Below are 24,968 nucleotides of genomic sequence, written 5' to 3'. Positions count from 1 at the left end.
TAGGGTATTTTGAATGATGATGCATATCCGGGTTGGTCAACTGTTATTAGTCACTTTGTTGCATGATGTTATTTCTTGACCTCCCATCAGGATTGTCGGTATATATAATGGTAAGATATTGGAATCGGCCAAATTTTACCAGAAACAATTTTTTTTTCGCGAATGGCACACTATATTCCTAGTTGGTATTTCTATATTAGATGCTTCATTTTCCTCCGCTGTTCGCATCTGTATTCAGGGGTTCGGATTGTATAGGGAGCTACTACATTAAAATCGAAAAATATGAAGTCGCATTGAATCGCGCATAGCGCGAAGAAAATTACAAAATCAAACAAATCTCGAGGTCCATTCGTAAATTCAATTTTCATGTTGACTGCCGCCAGCACATACTAATTGAACTACGTGTCCACGACCGCATAGATTTCCTTTGACGGCTTGGACACGTTTACGGGAATACTCCTGATATACTGTTATTCATTTCAGCTCATACAATCCCTATAATACCATTATAATCTAGAGACGGTAGACATCAACCAACGATTTGTGTCCCAACTACGAACATAGCACAACGCAGTTTTACAGATTTCACTATGGGAGGTAAAAAATCGAGAGTAAGTAATAGGACGATTCATATTTATGAAGCAGGAATGTGCAACATAGGTGAGAAAGCGATTCAATATAAATAACGCTATAAAACCGTTGGCTGTAACATAGAGGCTTTCTTCAGTTGACTTTATCACACCATTCCATTAAAATTATGGTAACGGTGAGAGCAAGACATATCAATATTTATGATTATGTCCATTATCGTATATTACTTATATCAATTTTATTGATAATAATCAATCAAGTTCGACATTAAAATTCACGTTTTCATTAGTGGTCATCATATCCCATGGTGGGTCGCACAATGAAATTTCGATGAAACGAACTGAAAAAGGTTTGCAAGCACTGGTATAACGGAGATGTGCGGAATTTTTGTGTACAAATTGTTCCCGGTGGAACTGTATTTTTTTTTAATTTCATTCTAAACCATTTTTTTTAGGGTGCCAGATGCCATTTTCTTCCCATTATCTAGGGCAGGGGTTCTCAATCCGCGGCCCGCAGACGTATATTTTGCGGCCCGCGACATCTTTCATTATGAACGCAATTATTACTGGCTCGGTATTGTTAGATGTTGATTTAGCTACTTAGCTCTCTTATCGCACCGTCTCTGTTTCGTTTGATTACTCATTCTTTGATGTGTTCTGGTTTCTTGATTTATGCTCAAGTTTAGATCGTTATTGTTTTGAATCGGGTACTCGGCTGGAGTCTGGTTCAGGAGAATCCCGCTATGTACTACATTTTTTAAAGACTGTTTCATTCACCGCGAATGGTTTGAACAGAAACAAGAGCAAAGAGCAGGAAATTAAACGACGAAAACTGGGTTTGTAACTCTGTGTGGCGCAATGAATTTGCTTTCTCAGATATTAAGGGAAAACTGATGTGTCATGTTTGTCGAACTACAGTTCTCGTAAGAAGCGTAGAAGCTTAAAATGATACCACGACAGTTTCTTCTGGAATTAGACATATCGCCTGATCTTAGAAAGAAAAAACGTTGCTAGCTAGGTGTCAAGCCCGGCAATCCATAATTCGAAGCAATGTTGAAATTGCACACGACGTTACAGACGCATCGTTCAAATTTGCTTGGAATATTGCTAAATCCAAGAAACCTGCTAGAGAAGGTGTGATTTCAATAACACCTTAACACGCTGTGCGAATATTTGCTGTTTCCGGATCTTTGCAGCAAGGACAATATCACCTGACAAATTTCAAAGCTAAAGATGTCTGATTCAACCGTGACCAGAAGAGTAACAGCAATGTCAGTCGATCTTTTATCGCATGTTATGAAACATGTTGCCAAGTAGACTACTTTAACCTAGCATTGGGCGAATCCACCGATTCTGCAGACATTGCATAGCTAATTATCGGGGAGCATTTTATCACAGCGGACATATTTGCAGAGGAAATGCTAGCTGCTCAAATGTGGGAAGGGGACCAGCGAAAAACTTCAACTTCACAAAGCTGACTTATGTAACTATTGGTGCACTGCCCCGCCATGAAAAGAAATGAGAAGGGTTGATTGGTCTGCTCAGAAATGACTCCGAACGCTAGACGTCTTCTCGTAACACTGAGAGCTCAATGTGATAATGGCCTCTGTAACGAAAAAGTTGACGTAGTTATATACTTGCTCGCTCACGCATTAAAACAAAGAGTTCGGTTCTCTGGCGGAAGGGGTTGAAGGTGAATATACCGACCAGGCAACGAATGCAATGCACGCTCAATGAAGGGATTTGCTTATGCCACTGGAAGATACATATTCTCACAAAATGCAGCAACTGAAAACTTACGAACGCTGTTTATTAATGCTTGAGAGTGCAAAAAAATGTACTAAATGCCCGTATACGACTGGTAAATAGGCTGCAACAGCCTAAATGTAATTGTAGCCCACAAATAGATTGTAATAATATTCTGCGGCCCGCAGTGTCTTTTGCTGTTAAAATGCGGCCCGTCATACAAGAGAAGTTGAAAACCCCTGATCTAGGGTTACCATATTTTGGAAATCTGAAAAGAGGACACTTTTTTCAGAATTTCAGAATTTCAAAACCGGAAGAAAATTTTCAAAAAATGGTCAATTTATCCCACTGCGTGGTCGGTTGACTAAAAAAAAAGGTAAACTTTTTCACTCAGCGCCTAAAATACAGTTCTTTCCTTCACATAGTCAGGTGATTGATTAAAAAAAAGGTCAACTTTCACGCTCAGCTCCCGCCGGAGGGTCACATCGGTGCTGATTTACGGCATCTCATTCGAATTTTGCTATTAATATGGCCAAAATTCTCAAAAAACGGGACAAAATCTCAAAAAAGAGGACAAAAGGGCGTGCTCCGAGGTCACTTTCAAAAAAGTCCAAATAGAGGACAAATCCTCTTAAAAGAAGACGTATGGTAACCCTACATTATCTGTAGGTCGCGAACAATCTTAGCACGCCAAAACTTTATGCTTCGAACCTGTCTGAAAGTCTTTAATGACGTGTCGATTTTTTTTTACTATTTTCTTAAGATGAAGAGCAATTGGGTTATGCGTACTAGCTCAGGGGTTCTTAAACTGTGTGTCTTGGTAGTGGGGCACTAACTGATAGTAAAAAAAAGGCGTTACAACACACAACCACAGCGACCTGTAGTATTTGAAGCAAATCTTTGTTGTGTTACAGGTAATGATTCCCTTGTTACGTCATGAACAACAATACAAACATTGCAGACTTGGACAACTAGAAAATTTTAAGCTTTTCCGAATTAGATTAGAATTAGAGCTAAGCAGCTGTTTCTATATTAGATTAAAATTAGAATTAGAGCTACACAATTTTTCTAAAGTAGATCAGAATTAGAATCAGAACTATGCAGATTTTTCCAAATTAGATAAGAAATAGATTTAGAGCTACACAAGTTTCAGAATTTCTGAATTAGCAGCAACGTCGAAATTGAATGAAATTGTGAATGAGAAAGAAATACAGCAAAAATCAAGTTCGGCTCATATCAAATCACAGCGCTTTCCGATAATCATTAGAATGGTTAACGTATGTACTATACACCAAGCTTGACTCGTTTATCACGATACCAGGGGTCACCGAGACACGGCCCGCTGTATATTTGCTGTTGTATTTGTACCTCTTGATATTTGCTGTTGTATTTGTACCTCTATAATAAAATGATACTTCTTTTGTGGTAACCATGCCCATCGCCCATGTTAGTGAGCATCGCATTGTACAAACGTAAAGTTGTAAAAACGTAGTTGCTCAACTGTGTAGCCTATTTTGTCTCGATAATGCATTCTTGCTCCCCACGGCCTCTACGAAATTTGAAAAGTGGCCCGCAAGGCGTTTTGAGTTGGCGACCCCTGCACTAAACAGTTGTCGCTGAAGGCTGAAAACCCCTTCCAGCGGAGCAAATTTTGCAGTCATGCCTGCAAGTTCTGGAACAGCAGCCTTGAGACGAGGAAAACGATTTTCTCTTTTTCTAGTAACTCAAAACTTCACAGTTCATGCTCTCACGCTCTCCTGCGATATATATTTCCATATATTTCTGATATAGTTTCTTTGGTTAGATCTGAAGCAAATATCCTCTTTTCATTGATGTAGTTGTGGGCATGAAAGTGAACAAGCCTGTGTTAACAATCTATTTTCTTTGCTGCTGTTCTGTTTGTGATCGAAACCAGTGTTGGGATGACTCGAGTCATGACTTGACTCGAGTCAGACTCGAGTCACCGTTTTCGAATGACTTGACTTGACTCGAGTCACTTTGCTAAAATGACTTGACTTGACTCGCCGTATCAGAAATATGGATTGACTCGTGACTCGGAGCAAAATTCACGAGTCAATTTCGAGTCATCAAATAATCGGTGTCGATAAAGATCACTGAATCTTGCATATGTTCGGATTGTTCGCGAAACGCTGGTGCAACCGTGAGCGCGATCAATCATTTAATGATCGTGCGTTTTACTGAGCCTCCATTGTTCCCTTTCAAATAAATTGACCGCAAACGAAGTGATCGAAGCTTACAGCTTACGTTGTCGTAAACTAGTATAGTAAAGTAATTAATCTCTGTTTTTTTTACCTTAACCAAACCTCTTGTTTTATTGAAATTGAATTCGAATATAGTTTAAATAGTCCTCAACCATTTGCACAGGCTCGAATTGTATCATATCGATTTGTAAATGGGTAATGTATTGCATCCTATCAATTCGTATCTATCCTCTATTTAGGCTGGTAACTATAAACTGTGGTCAAGCAGTTCTACGCATCTGTGAGCGATACAGCGTCTTCTTGCGTGAATATTAAAGTCTATATTCGTTCATCGGTTCAAAATCAATAACCACTCAATCTGTTTTTCAGACAGTTTTCAAAATGCAATGACGTTATCATGCCTCGTGCTTCGAAAAGGCAACTTGACTTGAATTGTGACTTGACTCGTGACTTGACTTGACTTGACTCGACTTGACTCGAGTCACCTCCAAAAATCGAGTGACTTGACTTGACTCGAGTCACCTTTGAAAATCGATTGACTTGACTTGACTCGAGTCAAAATGGGCAATGACTCGAAATGACTCGTGACTCGAAGGTAGTGACTTGATCCCAACACTGATCGAAACTATAAGGTTGTTCGCAGACTACGAGCTACTATGCTAGCATGGATATTATTTGTCACAACTATGAATATACGGTGTAAGCAATGCAATGGCGGTTTGGCACCGGATTTCTCTGCGCGAGAGGAATATTCTTGTTGAATTGTAGCAAAATGTCACGGACAAAGAGGAATTCTCCGGAAAACAATAAATTAGATTAGAATAAAAATTAGAGCATAGAAACATTTCGCTATTATATTAGAATTAGATCACTGGCATTTTGTTCGAATTTAGTGAAATTAGACAACTAGAATTATCTAGTTTCCCAAGTCTGGACATAAGGTCCTAGAGTTGTGCAGAGACAACTAAATCGCACAGCTTACTGCGCTTGCGGCAAATCATTATCACCATTTGACTAAATGCAATTTATAACAATAATTGCACTGCCTCGCCGTTAGCCAAATTAGATAAATCGGCTGCGATTACAAAAATAAATATTTTTTTCATAAGGACAATGAACAATTAAAAATCATTTTCAAATTTCGCATTGTGACTGAGCTTAACATCGTTACGCACTAGTGATCCTAAAGGAATATATTAGGGAACGAAAATACGGTAATCCCATAGAAAAGGTCTATCGCCGGAGGTAGTGGGCAATACAGTGTAATGAGTTATGCAATATCGTAGAACCTAATATCGTGCAACCCACGCTAAAGCGTTGAGCTTATTTTAGTAAGAATATGGCATTGTGGAAATATAGGTTTTAAAGTGCACCGCGTCTTCGTATGGAATGCATTAGTATGCATTAGCATGTTAGTATATACGTATTTAGGGGCAATATCGTATTGCTCAGATCCAGACAAAAAGGTATTCGCTATGCGGTTACTTCACAGTATTTATCATCCAAGGTGGTTAAGGTACTTGATGTTGTTACTCAAGTAGAAGTATGGAAAAAACGACGTAAATTTAAATTCAAATATAAAAAATAAATGTATAAAATATTAAAAATTTAAATTCAAATATAAGTAGACGTATAGCTCTGAAGACTGGGTAAGACGTACGAGAATTATACCTTCAGGATAGTCGGATGTACTGTACAATTGTACATGTACAAGATTTCGACATCAAGCGATTCATCAGACACTGTATAGTATAGTGTATTACTATGTAATTGCCAAATTTGGCGTTAAAAGGTTACAGTTATTCTCCAAATATGGTAGTAAGCCATGCAGGAAAGGCTAAAACGTTAGCTTCACTTGATAAATCTACACCACAAAACAGACCGTGCGGGGAGGATCGACAAATTCTCCGGTCCGATTCTGAAACTGTTTTTTTCAATTCTCTGGTCTGACTCCGGTCCGACTCCTAGGCCGGATTCATAAAATGACCGAGATCCGATCCGATAATCTCCGATGATAATTGTCTACGCGAACCTATTTCCGATAAACTACAGAAGCAGTATATCATACGGTACGGGTTCAAGTTATTTATTTAATATTGCAACCAATTGGACATGACAAAAACAATATACAGTTGTCTATTGGCGGCTGCTAGCGCGTGGTTAGTAGTTACAACGGTCATTCTCATTAATAGGCTCATTTTCGACTATGACCATGGCCATATCACAGAGTTACGAATCCAGCCCCGATCCGACTCCGGCAGTCTCAAAAAATATGAATCTGGCTCCGGCTAAAATGAAAAAAAAATTGACCGGATGTCCACTCCAGCTTTTGTCCATGCCCCACTCTAAACGAAAAAGCTTTTACCGGGTCAGAAGATTATATTCATGGAAAAACTATCAATGCTTATTGAAGGCTAAATCCACAAATCACGTTGGGCCAGTATGTTTACGCCGTAGCTGAAACAGTGCCTCGAATGAAGTTTGAATAATTGCGTTTCGCTTTCGGTACCATTCTGTTCTAAAAGATGGAAGCAAATAGCCTATGTCGAATTAAACGCCACCGTATAAAGCAGGGGCGGGCAACATACGGCCCGCGGGACGGATCCGGCCCGCGACGGGATTTTGTCCGGCCCGCGGACAGTTTCCCGTCTTACCTGATAATGTGATCCCAGTCTCCCGAGATTCCCCACTTCTTGTTTAAACGTCAAATTTTAGTGACTGTTTGCAAGACCGTAACTGCCGCACCCCAAGCCCCCGAATTGGGGGGAGCCGAGCTCGAAGGGGGTCAAATTATTTCGACAATTTAAATGAATTATGAAGTATTTCTTTATAAATATATGCAAGTTTTTCAAAAAATTTTTGCGCTGGGCGTGATTTAATGTTGACAATTGCCTTCATTATTGTGTACCCCTCCCCCAATAAAATACGCATGATTTATAGAAATGGACACTTTGGCGTCGGCCATTACCGCGCCACGACGCACCAATACATATGAAGTTATAGGCCATGCTGTAACATGCGACCCCGAGAAGTGTGCCAGAACGATCAGCAGCGTAAAGACCTTGGCCGAAATGGACCGCCCTTGTGCTGACCGAAAACTTCGATATATATATACAATTATACATATGTTTAAATGTACGTTGGCGCCTAAATGGCTGGCGACGAATGTTCCTATCCTGGCGCTCTGAACCCCATAAGACAAATGCCATACAGCAGGGAAAAGTTATTAGCCAGTAAAGAAATATCAATTTGAAATCGTGTGCGTCATTTAGTTTTGTAAGTTTGGGCGATTTCAATATCTTTTGACATATCAGATAGGAAGTCACGAAATAGCATCATGTAACGAAGTCATTATACCACTGGGTCCGCCCGAAGATGTTTAATTATTATTTAGGGGCCCTACATTTTCCAAGACACCTCGCTCAGCTCTATCACCGGTAAATATGATTACGTGAACAGAGAGAGGATAAACAATGGTAGCAATATATATGCAATCCCCGATCCCATTGACCGATTCTATCATGAATTGTAGAAATTTTTGCCCGTTTCGCTTGTTTAGCGTTTAGGGGGGCCCAATATCCACGTTTTTGGGAAAAGGGCTGACGAAGTGCTGTTACGTTCTTGACTGTATGTCAGTGGTTCTTAACCTTGCCCCCAGCGCCCCCCAGGGGGCGCTGGCGATTTTGATGGGGGGCGGAAACGCTCAGGGGGCGATATGGGGGGCGCTGGGCTCAGGGGGGGGGTATGGGGGGCGCTGGAGAAAAATGGCTTCGCAGTAGATGATGTGGTGATAGGACATATCCTTAATGAGTATTCAGAGCAAATTAACACCGAAACTTCGTTACATATAGCCCTCAAAATACATATAGGCCTAGGTTTAATTGTCCATGGGCACCTAAATGACTGACACCGAATGTTCCTGTCTTGGCAATCTGAACCCCAGAAGACGAATTTCATCTGGCAGGGAAAAATTATAAGTCAGTAGTGAAGAAATACCAATCTGAAATCGTGTGCGTCTTTTAGTTTGGTACGATTGGGCGACAGGGATATTCCTGTTGGGCGATATCCCCGTTGAGCGATTCTATATTTTTTGATATTGCAGACAGGGGGTCACGAAATAACATCATGCAACGAAGTCATACCAGCGGGTTCGCCCGCCCGAATATGTTTAATTATTAGTAACGGGCCCTACAGTTTCCAAGAAACCTCACAGTGTTCGCTTTAAGTTTTGATGAGTCTGCGCACACTCAACAACTCACTGCGCTGACCCTTGGACAACAGTGCGTAACGACTAAAAAAAGATACTAACTTCGGATTTGTTGTGCGCAACGTAGATTTTCTGTGCGCAGAGACCGTGTCAGCACTGCGCACGTGCGCAGCTTAGAGGGAACATTGCACCTCACTCAGCTCTACCGGTAAATGTGTTTACGTGAGCAGAGAGAGGATAAAAATTAATCTCAATTTACATGCAATCCCCGATGATATTGACCAATTCAATCATGAATGAGTGAAATTTTTCGCGCTTCGCGCGACTAGGCGAGAATGGCTGCCTCAGTAAATGGACACCCAATGTAGATACCTAATAGGCTATCAGCAAATAGCGGACAGCCTAATGGGGGTCTGGGAGTGAAGTCCCCCGGAAGTTTGGTTTATCACCCGATGGAGGCCCAGGGCCAACGTTTTTTTTTTTTGGGGGGGGGGTTGACGAAGTGCTGTTACCGCCCTCCCTCTTAATCATTGTCTTTATTACATTCCTTACAATATGAAGTTGGGGGGCGCTGGAGCACGATAATTTTTGAAAGGGGGCGCTGGAGGAAAAAAGGTTAAGAACCGCTGCTGTATGTTATTATATAGCCTACGTGTGAGCGCAGCGTACGAGAGTGGAGCTTACGCGTAAGTTCGTCGAAGCGAGAAGCCTTGCATTATCGGCATTTGCGCTGTACTCAACCCTAATGAATTGATATGTTGGTCAATTTGGGGTGCCAGGGTTATCGAACGCCTTGAAATCTTAATCAAGGATTGCACCTTGTGTTACTTGATCAGAGAGAAGCAAACATGTAGGCGCCCATATGACAATGCTGTTCTCAAATCCACATTGTCTTCGTCATTATCGGCGAGAAATGGCTTTGAAGTGACATTGCTGTCGTTTGAATACATTCATTAAATACGATTTATTCCTTGTATATGTGGATAATGTATCGATTCAGCAATCCGGCCCGCCAAGTACCTAATTTTCCTAATCCGGCCCGCCGACTGGAGAAGTTGCCCGCCCCTGGTATAAAGGAACGGCCTTACATGAGCTAATTGTCGATTGTTACTGCGTTGATGTACTTTATTTCACCATAATCACCCATTTTATGTTAAAACGAACGACGCACTGCTTATGTCTTCATAACCAAACGACAGAAATAGCGAGAATGTGTTCAAAGTAAGCGGAGACTTGATAGGATTAACCGGAGTTTTTTAAGTGCAATTTAAATTCTTGTCCCGTTCCTGAGCATAAAACGGTTATCCTGATTATTCCGTGTCCGAATTAAGTGGAAGTAAATGTATATAAATATGAGAAGCACTCGAAAACAAATGACGTCTTGGGTCAATTGTTATCACTAGTGATGGTGCGACAGTTCGCTTCACGTTTGTGTGCGTTATGCCAACTCTGATGATTCAGTATTCGTGTTCACACAAACCAAAACCTATCCGTATAGTTATCAAAAACCGATGCGCCACATGATGCAAAATTTATGCCGATCACGTGACACCCGTCTATTTAATTTCAGCCTGCAAATCCGACGAACAGTAACAGTGCTGCGACGTCGCCTGAACCGATTACCTCGACGAGAGAGCAGTTAGCTGACATGAGGAACACTCTCAATACGTTAACTCTTGAACAAGATAATCAGAAAAGACAGATGTTGAGAATAGATACGGTATGGGTTCGTTTTCCGATTTAAGGTGCGGTTACATGTGGGGTCGCGACGAGACTTTACACATCTTGAGTAAGAATACATCACCTTGTTATAGACCGTTTTTGAAGCGTCACTTTTGGCCAGCGGTGATCAGTAACATAGTGTACTTCTACAAATATACATTTTTAGAAGTACGTGTGCACTGTGCAGTTTGTTTCCAATTGCAGTATTATTCAATAATGAGATCTCGGTTGCTTTCACGCCTTATTGAACGTCCACTCGCAAAGTAATAATTATATTTATTGTACCAGCTTTGGGAGCGCCGCTCGTTCATCAGATGTAAAAGTGAAAATAACGCAAAAAGATTTTGAATACAAACAAATACGCATATTCTTCTAGTCCAGTGGTTCTTAACCTTTTTTCCTCCAGCGCCCCTTTAAAAAATTATCGTGCTCTAGCGCCCACCTCATATTGTAAGGACTGTAATAAAGGCAATGGGTAATAGGGAGGGCCGTAACAGCACTTTGTCAACCCCCTAAAAACGATCGTCTTGCGTGCCCATAGCGTGATAAACCTGACTTCTGGGGGTTTCGCTCCCAAGAACCGCATTGCATGATTTCGATGGTCAGCAAAGTTTGTGTGGCCTGGTCGGCCTAGGTGTCAAAATTTTCTATGATGCATGAATGAATAGGTGGTAATTGCATATATATGTCGCTATAAACTTTTTATCCTCTCACCCAGGTAATCAGATTTACCAGTAGCGCTGAGTGAGCTGTTGTATTGGAAAATGAAGGCCACGTAACTAATAATAAATGAACATATTCGAGCGTGCCCGTTGGTACAATTACTTCGTTACATGCTGTTATTTTGTTACCTCTTGTCCGTTATATAGTCAAAAGATATTGAAATGCATAAACGTATTAAACTAAAGTAAGCACACGATTCAAAATTGTTGTTTCTTCACTGGCAAATAATATTTCTCTGATATATGTTATTTGTCCTGTGGGTGCAGATCACGACGAAATGATAATTCGGCACGAGCGATTTAAGCACCTATGGACAATTCGACTTATATACATCGAAGTTTACGGTCAACATAAGGGCAATCCTCTTCGGCTAAGGTTTTCTCGCTGACGATCTTTTTGACACACTTCTCGGAGTCCCACATTGGCCGGAACTTCATATGTCATCGTGAATCGTGGCGTGGTAATGGCCGATGCCGAAATGCCTATTTCTATTTTCTATAATTATAATGCGGAGTCGTCAAAACATGATGTGTAATTTATGTTCATTGACCGAAATAATTTAGGGCACCCTTCGAGCTCACCGATTGGGGTTTTGGTTGCAGCAGTTTCGGTCCTGGTAAGAGGCAAAGTCCAGTCGGTCTTTTCGGGACTTTAGTATCGGAAATATGTCGGGTTTAATTCCGCTCGAGGACCACTCGACTATAATAAACCATATAATAATTGTGCGTGGTATATTCAGGGTCAAATCAAGGTTGTTATATAACAACAATCGGGTACGGTATCATACCTTGTGGTTCCAACCATCCCGAATTCACATCCGCGATTGGCAATACGGGGAAAGTATAATGGTATTGGATTTTGTCTCAGTGCTTTGTATGACTAAGTAAGTCAACTGAGAATGGGATGCATATATCTGCTCACATTAAGTTTAGTACTGTACCCAGTTATTAATTTTAACATGAATGTATTCCAAACAAAGCAACTCATATTATATAACTTTCGTGAGAGGTTGTGAACTACAACACTAGATATAATATCATCCTTTATGATACGATGAAGAAATATTCTGACGATTTAATTTCGTAGCTCTCAAATACAAGTATATTTAGTTATTCATTTCATGCACAAAGCTTCAAAACATATTTCACGTACAAGGGACTCTCACTCTCAAAAGTGATATACAGGGCATCCTTCTTCGATTTTCACACGCTGTGCGCCGCGGGATATAATACCTAATTCGAAACATTTTGTTGAAAATAACCCTAGCAAGCGTGACGACAGTGTTTTAACGGGAAATTGACGATATAAAAGCGCAATTCGTTTCACATGAATTTTAATAACCCTCTACATTTATGAAAACATATGTAGCAAACATCGGCGCGTAAAGCGGGACCAAAAATTTGGGGATTTGACATGTTTTGTGGAATGTTAATTTGCTCTTTGCTCTTAATTTGCGGGACCAATATTCTGCATATTTGATTCCGTATCTGCCGACTTGTAGCACGGCCCACGTTAAGGATTTTTTAGAAGTCAATCAAGATTGACCGCGTACGCCTGATAGATTTCTTACATCAGACAACGATATCAATTTAATTGATTTGTTTAATAAGCATCATTCGCTGACTACCTACATGTAGTGTATTTCGCTCTTGGTGTTGTGTGATTGCGGGTCAAGCTTACAGCAGAGAGTCACTAAATATTCACAAACGAAAAGATAAATATTTCGAGCAAACTTCTGTAAGAAAGCAAATAAAATTTTTGAGATTGGTGTTGATTTTTTTCATGCTGCCAGCGCCATGCATAGAGTAGTGCGAAGTTGAAATGCAAATGATTTCAAACAGAGATGTTATTGAAGTGAAAATTGTAATATTTGAAAAAGGTTCACAGTACAGAACCTATTCCAAGGTTCGTTTGTGAACGTGAACCTCTAAATTTCTGAGGTTCACACACAGAACGCGAACGTGAACATCACGTTCACACATCCCTATCAATCACGATTAACCCATGTCTGCCTCAGACACGGGTCTGGATGCGTAGCAAGGATGATAATAATGTGGTTGAATTGTCAGTAGTGTGGCTGCATTTGATAACCGATTTCATGTAAACCTACGAGTAATCTCGCACCGTTGCTCGACTTTTGTTTGTTTTGAACGACCTTCCTGTAAGACAGGGGCGGGCAACTTCTCTAGTCGGCGGGCCGGATATAGGGAAATTAAGTACTTCGCGGGCCGGATTGCTGAATCGATACATCATTCGCCCATTTATCCATATATGCAAGGAATATATCGTATTTAATGAATGTATTTTAGCGACAGCAATGTCACTTCAAAGCCATTTCCCGTCGATAGTGACGAAAACAATGTGGATTTGAGAACAGCATTGTCATACAGGCGCCGCCATGTCTGCTTCCATCAGATCAATCAACGCACGGTGCAATCCTTAATTCATATTTCAAGGCGTTCGATAAGCCCGGTTCCCCAAATATACCAAGATATCAATTCATTAAGGTTGAGTAGGTGACGAGATAGCGTCGTTGTTTAGCTGTGTGGCCTAGTTAATCTCGATATAATCTTAGTTCATGCGGCCCGGGTCCTCCACGAAATTTGAAAAGTAGCCCGAGACACGTTTCGAGTTGGCGACCCCTGGTTTACAGCATAATAACTTTCAATGTAACACCGGCGTTTGATCGTATAAGAAATGAATTCTTAACTACGTTGCTCAGACTTTCAAATCTCGTATATTCAAAACATATGTTAATCTCTAGTTGCATGCACTGAGTAGTAATTACTTTATGTTACAGAATATACCGAGTAGTAAATACTTTATCTTACAGAATAGTAACGACTTTTACAGTTGAACAAAAAAGACGAGTTGGCGGTATATGACTACAACCGAACTTGATATGGATCTTAGACTGTAGCGATTGTATGTACTCGCATAATCTTGTCTACTTTCCATACGGCTACTGTTGAGTTGGTTGGGTGAGGTACAAACGGATTTACTCGACAAGGTTTTTCCTTGTTGACTCTTTGGAGTATGGTAAGATGTTAAAATGTCGAGACGTAATACTATTTCCGTTAACTCAATTGCAACAAAAAATAACCAGATAGTTTGTTCAAGGTTTCGACAAATAGATTGAAATATTCCGATTTAACTCATCGCGTCGCGACTCGATCGCGGTATGCACAAGTGGTTGTCAAGTTAGAAATATTTACAACAACAGGTGCTATTTCATTGATTGACTCGATTGTGTGTAGTAACACATTAAAATATCGAGATGCCATAGTGATATTATTTACTGAAACTCTATTTGACAAACGGAAAACTCAGTCGTGAATAGAGTTGTAAGGTTTCATTACTTGTTTCAAATCAATATGCGTATAATCTCTAAAAATGACTGGGTTGAAAGTTGGTAGTCATGTTTGTCAATCTATTTCAATTGAAACTATGTCAAAGTCAAAATATTTCATTGTGGATTATCTCAGTTCACCTGTAGTAAATCCCATGAATGGATTCCGACGCCTGATTTTTTTTTTGGTGATGCTGGAGTTGGCAAATGATAAGATGTGTGTTTTTGTTAAGAGTTTGATTTCGAGTTCATAAATTAATACAGTGATTAAATATTCTCTGGGTATTCTTGACGCGCGGAGATAGTTGGTATTGATTCTATAAGTGTGAAAACAGCGGCGTGGAACGTACGAATAACCCGAGAACGTAGTTGAAAGTGACCGGGGCCTCGCTGGGTGTCTCGCTGGGATACTCATTTTCATGATTCACTAGGTTTCGGACCACTAAAACCCCAGATAATCGAATTCCTTGAGTCGGATCAATTTTCCGTGACTGGGAAACAGTTACAGAGTAAAACTTCGGATGTCTGTGGAGATCATGCTATAACATTCTTGATAAAACGAGCTCAAGGATTTTCATCCAAGGAATACTTGAATTATTATGGAGATCATAAAAAATTAATGATACGATTGTGCGTGCTTTTGTGAAGAGTTTGATTTCAGAGTAATAAATACAATGAATGTATATATGCGTGTACTTGTGATTCTTGTCGCGGTTGTGAACAGCAGACTATTCTGTAGGTGCGAAACGGCGGTATGGAAGGTGCGAATAATTCGAACTGAAAGTTGGAATTATCCAGGTTACGTACGAATCAACAGAGAAAAGACTTGAGTTAGAATGCGATCGGTCATTTGTCACGACTGAACTATGAAGTCTTCATGTAGAACCGTGTGAGCGATCCCTATACCCGTAACGTTATCACACAAGACCGGCAGGTCATCGACACAACGTATACCTGAAAGGGTGGTATCACCGACGAGACGGCAGGTCATCAGCGATAGGGACTCGAAAAGGGTGGAGTCACCAATACTAGTTTTCACGGCAGGTCATGAGAGAGCCCTATACCTGAAAGGGTGGGGTCACCAGAGATCCCATAAGAACACATGGCAGGTCACCAGCGGAAGAGGGGTCGGAAGGGGGGTCAAAAGGGGGGGTAACCATTACGAGCTTCGCGGCAGGTCACCAGAGGGCCCATAAGAACCAATGGCGAATCACGAGCGATCATACTAACTACTCATATCAAATGGTAGTGTATGTCAAACAGATGAAGATCGCTGAAAGTGTAAGCTTAGCACACAAGTCTGTATTACAGACGAATACTGCCAAGTATCCCTTGATACGCTTGCAAATGTCGACTCATACATTCGCCGCGGGTTTAGCGAAAATTGATAGAGAGTTAGTTAGCGGTACCATGCCGAAGAAGATCGTGATTGGTTTAGTCGAGACCACGGCATTTAACGGTGTTCGGACCAAAAACCCGTTCCACTTTAAACACTTTGATGGGAGGGGGGGGTCACCAACACGAGTTTCGCGGCAGGTCACCAGAGGGCCCATAAGAACCAATGGCGAATCACGAGCGATCATACTAACTACTTACTAGAAATGGAAGTGCATGTCAAACAGATGAAGATCGCTGAAAGTGTAAGCTTAGCACACAAGTCGGTATTACAGAAGAATACTGCCAAGTATCCCTGGATACGCTTGCAAATGTCGACTCATACATTCGCCGCGGGTTTATCGAAAATTGATAGAGAGTTAGTTAGCGATACCATGCCGAAGAAGATCGTGATTGGTTTAGTCGAGACCACGACATTTAACGGTGTTCGGACCAAAAACCCGTTCAACTTTAAACACTTTGATGTTCAAAATCTTTCTTTAAGTGTGGATGGGCGTCAAATTAACGGACACGAATTTCATTTCAATTTTGATAAACTTGGCGGACTCGAAGGTTATATGACACTATTCTCTCAGACAGGTCGCTGGGAATCCGAGGCACCTTTACATATTTCGCGCAAAGATTATGTTAATGGATACACTCTTTTTGTGTTCGATTTGATGCCCGATAATAGTTTGGGGTGTTATCAACTTCATAAGACAGGAACTGTGCATCTGGTTTTGACTACATCGAAGCCTTTACCAACCTCCATAACCTTGTTATGTTTGAAGGAGTTTCAACATCTTCTACAGTTGAATCTAAAAACACAAGTCGTCGAAATATGAATACGTCTGAGATCAATGACATTCCCTATAACCATCCTGACACACGAAGTCTATATCTAGGGACTTATCCAGTAGACCAGTTACCCATAAACCAATTAGCGGAAAATTCGCTATTACCATTAATTACGACGAGTCGAGCTTACCCGGGTCTCATTGGGTGTGTATATGCAGAGATGAGGATACTCATTTTCATGATTCACTAGGCTTCGAACCACTAAAACCCCAGATAATTGAATTCCTGGAGCCGGATGAATTTTCCGTGACTGGGAAACAGTTACAGAGTAAAACTTCGGATGTCTGTGGAGATTATGCTATAGCATTCTTGATAAAAAGAGCTCAAGGATTTTCAGCCGAGGAATACTAGAATTATTTTGGTGATGATCAAAAAGTTAATGATACGATTGTGCGTGTTTTTGTGAAGAGTTTGATTTCAGAGTAATAAATACAATGAATGTATAAATATCTATACTTGTGATTCTTGTCACGACTGTGAACAGCAGACTATTCTGTAGGTGCGAAGCAGCGGTATGGAAAGTGCGAATAATCCGAACTGAAAGTTGGAATTATCCAGGTTACGTACGAATCAAAAGACAGCGAGAAAAGACTTGAGTTAGAACACGATCGGTCATTTGTCACGACAAAACTACGACGTCTTCATGTAGAACCGTGTGAGCGATCCCTATACCGTAACGATATCATACTGTCAGGTCTATATCAGCTACGTTACCATGTCGCCGCGTCCATAAGAATAACGATATATTGAAGTCGCATTCACCGTAAACGTTAGGATTACCTCGAATCGGTCATATATAATAATTTGGGATATACACATTAAGTACGGATCAATCACGTGACTATTTACCGTGTCGACGATGACCACAGTTCAAATGTTTACATGCCGCCGAAACACTACTTCATTACCCCGCCCTACAACTGATACGTTAGCACAGTGGTTCTCAACCGGTGTGCCGCGGCACACCAGTGTGCCAATTGGACTGATCAGGTGTGCCGTGAGCAAATGTGGTAAACTATGTCGAAGTATAACAAAAATCCAAATTTTGAGTGTGCCATTGTTGGTTTTTCTGTTGAATTTACCCGATCAAGAGTCGCGATGTACAATACGATGCACTGAACAGATATCAGGATGTCGACACAACCATTGTTACGGTATCTCAATCTAGTATATCTCAATCTGGCATCCCCATTGGGTCATGGATTTGGTCTTTCTCTTGGCTTTTTATTGTAAAGTTGCTTCGAGCACAGCAACGTATAGGGAGAGAGAGAGAGATATGATATTCTTTTTCGCCTGCACCATCGAGATGCTTTGACGACGGAGTTGCGATACGTCCCCATGAGGTCATCTAGTCTGCGCCCCCGTTTTTTTTCTCCTCCATGCTATCCGTGATTGCTGAGCGCCTAACAGGATAGCTGCGGACACCAATTTTCCAGTCTTTGGTATGACCCGGCCGGGGATCGAACGCAAGACCTACCGCTCGAGAAGCCTGACGCATAACCATTACACTATCTCGCCCGGGGCGAAGAATCCCTTAAATCTGCGACGCTTCGTAACTTGCTACTGCACTGCCATGAATCAAACTGGGGCCTCCGCCGTCAATTGGTGTGATACCCTAGCTTGCTCACATATAGTATCGTTTGGGACGGTGATAAACTAAACTCGCGCAATTGGATCGTGATATTGCTGAGGTGTGACCGAAGGTGTTCACCTTTTACTTGTCACCTTCATCAGAACCGGAGGCAGAACAGGGACATGGCGCAGGTTGATGACATTTTTCTGTTTCTATTTGTAGTCGTATTCTTGACATGTTTTCGTCATCGATGATCATAACTCACTTTTTGTAAGACACTGCTTTTGCAGATCGGAGGACGAGTATGAGCCTATATATACCTCCAACCCCTAAGAAGGCATTCCCACCAGCGAGAAATGAACTCATTTGGAAGTGATATTCATGTTTAAAAATTGGAATTGCCAACAGATATTCACATTGCGATTGTTAGGTAGCGTGCCAGCACTGCAGGTAAAATGTAGGCTCGGGCGCAACAGTATGTTGCAGGCGACAAATTTGAGAATTGAGAAGTAAAGTTGATCAATTTATATCAGTTAAACAAATTTCCCCGTCGCTGAGGTTTATTATCCCGGTTTGTTGTAATTACAATTGAACTGCGGGTGGCTGCCACTAACACTATTGAGGTATTGCTATTCTCACAGGTGCTATTACACGATCTGCGTGGAAATGCGTTTGGCATCCATGTATATTACACCTCTACGCCTCTGTATTTGTTAGTGACGATCGTGATTGGTCTCTTCGATGCGACGGTTAACTACATCGACAATGCGGTAGTGGGCAGACTTTATTGTCAAGCCAATGTTATGAAATTAAGCTCAGCCTGAAGTTTGAACGATATCTCAGCAGGCCAGTTATGTGGTACCAGCGATAATAGCTGATAATTCAAAACCTCACACTGAAGCGGATAAAGTTCTTCTTCCGGCCTGCAATAAAATTGTGAAAAAAATGTTTGGGAAGAATTGAAAACGATTCCCATGTCAAATGATACCATTCGTCGACGTATTTGTGACATGTCCGTAGAGATAAAAGAAAACCCGGAAAAGGTTGAAGTACTTCGTCAGTGACCACCTCTGTAAGACTGTGGTTGCTGCTACGCATTCTATTAGTTTGCCTGTGCCGTAAAACAAAAGAGTTCACAACCACTGTGCTGGTGTGCCGCGAACTATTCTTCATTTTCAAAGTGTGCCGCGAGGCCAATAAGGTTGAGAACCACTGCGTTAGCATGTCGCCGCACGTATACCTAAAAACATTAGCATGCCACCACGAGTTTTCACGTTAGCATGTCGCCGCAGCCTATACCCAAAAACGTTAGCATGCGACTGATGCCTATCTCCGTAACGCTATCATGCCAATGGAGCCTATACCTGAAAACGTTAGCATGCGACCACGAGTTTCGCATTAGCATGCGACCGCGCCCATAAGAGCCCCTGCCACCGGTTGACCGATCATAACTACTACTCACGTGAGCAAAACATGGTGACACTATTATATACATTTTGCAACTGGACAATACCTTCCGGGGTTGTTGCGGGATATTATGGACTCTCCATGGCAAAATGAACAATGGTAAGTTATCATATCTGCAGTGCTACCAAGAGACAGGACAGCAAATCAAGACAATACAGCAGAAAACAATAATTATCGGCAATGATTGGTAAATCCACCTGTGAACCGATCACGAGATTATATTACAGGCTCTACTCAATTATGATCCTGTGTTCGTGATTGCCCGTCATTCATCGTCTTACCGCTCATCACCAACAGCTACTTTCAAACGGTTTTTGTGAAATGTTAACGACTTTTTGTGATCGTATTGCAGACTCGTTAAGGCATTTTATCAATAATCTACAGAATGAATCTTTACAAACAAGCATTTCGAAATTTGTCAAATTTCAGACAACCCTACTAGACCAACTGTATTTTTTTTGAAGGATTTTGAAAGACACGAAGCCGTGATATTGAGGAACGTACACAGATCAATTAGAAACAAAAAAAAATTGGATACTTGGACATTGCAGACGGAACAGGTATATAATGCGTTCATTTTCCAACATGACGTCTCTTCCATCTCAGGACACCAGGCGATGATTGTCTAGATTTCTACGATGTCTTGAACCATGTGAGATGATGGGAATATTCGGTTGATGCTGATTCTAAAATTTTGTATTGGAAATCTTGTTGTGTTGACTAAAAAAATGTCATCTTTCCGATTCAACTCCTGATTTCTCCACTTCTTAACGATAATGTTCTGGTGTTGACTTGAAAAAAGTCATTCTTCTAGTCCCACTCCCGAATGACCCGCTCGCAGTATTGGGATCAAGTTCACCTTCGAGTCACAATTCATCTCGAGTCATTGCACATTTTGACTCAGTCAAATCAAGTCATTCGATTTTTGAAGGTGACTCGAGTCAAGTCGAGTCAAGTCAAGTCAAGTCACGAGTCAAGTCACAACTCAAGTTAACTTGTCTTTTCGGAGTACGAGGCGTGATTACGTCATTGCATTTTGCTAACTGTTTGAAATACAGATTGACTCGCCCGCTATTTTTAAATCTAGTAACGAATATAGAGTGTAATATACATGCAAAACGACATTATATAGCTTACGCATGAGTAGAACTGCTAAGTTCCGTAAGTAACTGTATACCCGCGGTCTCAAATTGTTGAAACCAATTGATATGGTGCACTATGAAACTAAATGTCTATTAGGGATGGTCTGAACCTCTGAAAGGTTCAGTCTCGTGTGAAGGCGAACCTTTTTGAAAGGTTCTGTGTGAACGCGAACGTTAACCTCATGACGTCACGTGACATATTGCTAATTCCAACCCTACATTACCGTGAAGTGATAGCCTATATCAGTGGTTTCCATGGTGGGCGATATCGCCCCCAGGGGCAATTTTGGGGAAAGGGGGGGATACCACAAGGGGGCGACTTGAGGCGATGGGGGACGAAATTTTAGAACGTCCGGTGGGATATATTTATTAAACTTGGTCAAAAATACTCGCGTAGACGGCTTATTGTGCATATGACGCGCAAAAAGGTCAACTCAATGGAAAGTAGACACGGAAACCGGTTTTCGGAGCACCTACCACTTCGAAAAAATGGTTTTTTTCAGTAAACTCACCACCGATCAGACTTCGGTAAAAATTTTACATATTAAATGTCCTATTTTTCGGATCCTTAAATATGGGGGGCGGGGGGGGGGGCAAAAATTTGTGTTCAGGTTGTTAAGGTGGAGAATAATCGAAAAAGGTTAGGAACCACTGGCCTATAATAATGCACTGTACACGATACCTACTGAAACTAAATCAACCACCTCTGTCAAATAAAAATGAGAGCCGTTGACGTAAATGCGCGAACAGAGGACGTAGACCTACTACATATCATTCTTCGGAATTTTGAGGATTTTCAAGACATCATCCCAACTCACCTATTATTATTATTGAAGGAGTTAAAGAGAAACAAACTCGAGATCAGCAAGACCGTCATCGAGTCAACTCGAGAAAGAGAAAAGCTGAAAACGTCGATATTGAAAACACGGGAGGTATAATGGTATCATTTTTAGAATTAAACACCTAAATATTTTATATCACGGAACGCAACAATATTGTCGGGTATCGAAACTATTTCTTTGCGATGTCGTGAAGTTCACAGAGTCAGTATTTTAAGAAAGTGTCGGATAGTTCATATAATTACTAATAACGTAATACTATAAACTAATTTTATTGGTAAGTGGAGCTGATTTCTGATTCACAGTCGAATCATTGCGCCATTGGTCTTGCGCATTATTCATTGTCTGTCACTATCTTATGTTGTTGAAATCTGATTCCCATCATAATAGAAAATATAACATGCTGGTGTGTCATCCCAAATCTCAAATCCAAAATTTCCTGTGCGGCTAGCTATTTGAATGACTGGAGATTTTATTGCATCAACAATTATTCAAGGACATCCAAAAAGATTTAACCGATATCATAAAGAACGTCACAACATCCACTGTTGAAAGAGAAGACATGAAAACGTCGATAAAAGAACTGCAGGTATACCTTGCTCCTTTCATCGAATTAAGACGCTTCAAGTTTGAGACATTATGATATTAGAGATGTATTTATTATCACTTTACCGAAACACCTCGAATTTGAAAGTACCACCAAAACTTAGCTTAGTTCAAAATAGTACGGTTGGTCATACGGTTTCGTCAGTCTCGTTCATCCCCAGTTCAAGAATTATCTGCATACATGCGGTGTCAGAACTAGGGATCACTAATTGATAAATTGCCACGAGCCTCGTCATACACCACATATACATTTCAAACTTTTGGGTTCCCACTTCTATCTCAAGTATGGTATAATGGTTTAGTTAGAAGTAGTAAGTAACGAAGTACTTCTCCTTTGTCGGAGTACTCAAGTAGGTTTGGGCTATATGCATCACCTACTAAAGCGCATGCTTAGGCCTATACTTTATTATCACTCGTAATTATACTTAACAGTTTTAGGCAAAATACTTACTCCTAAGACTTTGGAAAATGTTAGTAGAAATTAGTTTTAAGATAAGTTCCCATCTCGTTTATGAGGGAAAGTGCCATATTGACTTGGCAAAATAGACCCCCGTAAGAAATTAACTATAGTTATTATATTTCAGAAACTTGCACGAATTTGCAGTGTCATCAGTCATTCACTCATTTTGCATTAGTCACGATGAGTCACCCTGCAGTTTCTTCAGCAACTAAATTCGACCCACTACTAAATATTGGGCGTCTCTGCAATATCTACTTATTTGAATACTTTTGGAACTTTCATATCCTACCCAGGGCTGTGGAGTCGGTAAATTTTACCACTCACTCCAACTCCTACTCCAAATCCGACTTCAATAGTACTTCCTATTGACTTCGATAATTATATGCCACAACGCATTCCCGGGCATAGTCGTAATGAACTAATTGTACCCAAAATACACATATTGATCTGTCCATGTCCATTTGCAGTATTCTGCGGACTAATCTATTGATGCACATCGGCTTACTATACGCACCGAAAATTTGAGTGGCGATGGTCATGTTATGAACAGATACTGGAATTTGCTAATTCACGATTGAATTTCGTCATTAATGTTAGTAGTTTCACATATTACCATCAAAAAATATTTCCTCTCTCAGTCAATCTGAGAATATTCACCAGTAGAGTAGATGGAGGAGGTGTTTCCGAAAATTTAGGGCAAGTTATAAATGATGATGTATCTTCTGGTGGGCCAATTGTTTATTAAACACTTTGTTGCATGCTGTTATTTCTTGACCTCCGATCAGAATTGTTGGTGCAGTTGACAGATATTGTAATTGCTCAAACGTACCAGAAAAATATTTCTTTCGTGAGGAACAGACGGTTTCGAGTTAGTATTTCTATATCGGGCTCATTATTTTCCTCTGCTGTTCGCATCTGTACTCCGGGGCTGAGATTGCAAATGGTGATACTATATTAAAATCGAAATACGAAGCCGCATTGAATTTCAAGATTAATAAAATCTCCTAAATATTCTGGAGTCAATTCATAAATTCAATTTGCATGTCGACGGCGGTCAGGGCGCACCCATTGAATTGCGTGTCGACAGCCACACAAAACTCTTACGGCCTCAGGTTGGCCACCCCTGGTTAAATGACTTTCATATAATCATCAAACACATCCAACCATATTATTCTCGATGGCATACAAAATTGTTTCATTGTAGCACAGCTCGAAATACTCAGTGTACAATTATCAAGGAACTATTTATTTATAAATGTCCTTCTTTTTTTAATATGTTATAAGCTTTTATAAAATCTTAAAAAACAATGAAAAAACGTGTTTTAGACCAAGGCCTTGTTTCAAACATGTTTGTTTTAAATACAACCCTACTAATAGCAGTGATTGTTGCTAGATGCAAATCCTATATTATTTATTATTAGTATATTTAGGCACTTTTTTTGATATTAAATAAGTTGGAGTCAGAGTCTGGAGCATTTTCACAAAATCCGACACCGATCTCGCCAATAATATTTTCACGACCCCGAATCCGACTACAAAGAGTGATATTTTTTGAGACACCGCCTCCGCCTTTATTAGGGGGGGGGGGGGATTAGCGAAACTCCGACTCCGAGTCCACAGCTCCGATTCTAGTTCCACTTAAAATTGTTTTTGAATGACTTAAAATAGCTACTTATATTTGTAATTGAATAATAAGTTACGTCGTTTTTTCTTCTACTTCAATACAAATAATGACTACTTTGGCAACCTGTGGTAGTGCGGCTTTGTACGTTATTGATCAGTCACACCATCAACCATTACCAATTTCAATGAGATGTTTGGTCATGCAGCTGTTGGTATATTATGTTGTCACGTGTAGATGGCAAAATGGATTGACATCTTTGAGTTTTTCGTTGACTGATTGCCTACCGCAGTGGTTCTCAAACTGTGGTACGCGATATAGCTTTTTAGGTGGTAGGTGTATGTAATGGCATGCCTCAGATCGTCGAGCTTATGCATAAGAAACAGTTGCAACTATATCATTAAATGATGCGTTCTTGCTATCCATTGGTGATGCGGTATAGTACTAACAAAAATAACCAATAAATACT

The 24,968-nt window shown here is 40.6% G+C and overlaps 1 protein-coding gene across 2 annotated transcripts in view; it reads left to right on the top strand.

The window, feature by feature from the left end:
• Positions 1-24,968, top strand: part of LOC145438202 (uncharacterized) — a 132,302-nt gene continuing 107,334 nt past the window's right edge. The window contains exons 1-5 of one of the 2 annotated variants that reach the window (XM_080315587.1): positions 1-611; positions 10,336-10,485; positions 20,296-20,391; positions 21,810-21,905; positions 22,309-22,401. In XM_080315587.1, coding sequence (XP_080171713.1) covers positions 591-611; positions 10,336-10,485; positions 20,296-20,391; positions 21,810-21,905; positions 22,309-22,401 — 456 coding nt within the window. In that variant the 5' untranslated portion in view covers positions 1-590. The remainder of the gene's footprint in view (positions 612-10,335; positions 10,486-20,295; positions 20,392-21,809; positions 21,906-22,308; positions 22,402-24,968) is intronic. The other variant, XM_080315586.1, reaches the window with a different exon arrangement.

Source organism: Botryllus schlosseri, chromosome 4 (assembly GCF_051294905.1).
Source record: "Botryllus schlosseri isolate E-star chromosome 4, Bs_hap1, whole genome shotgun sequence".
Classification (NCBI taxonomy): Eukaryota; Metazoa; Chordata; class Ascidiacea; order Stolidobranchia; family Styelidae; genus Botryllus; species Botryllus schlosseri.
Note: the sequence above shows the minus strand (reverse complement) of the source record. Positions and strands in the feature narration are given on the sequence as shown.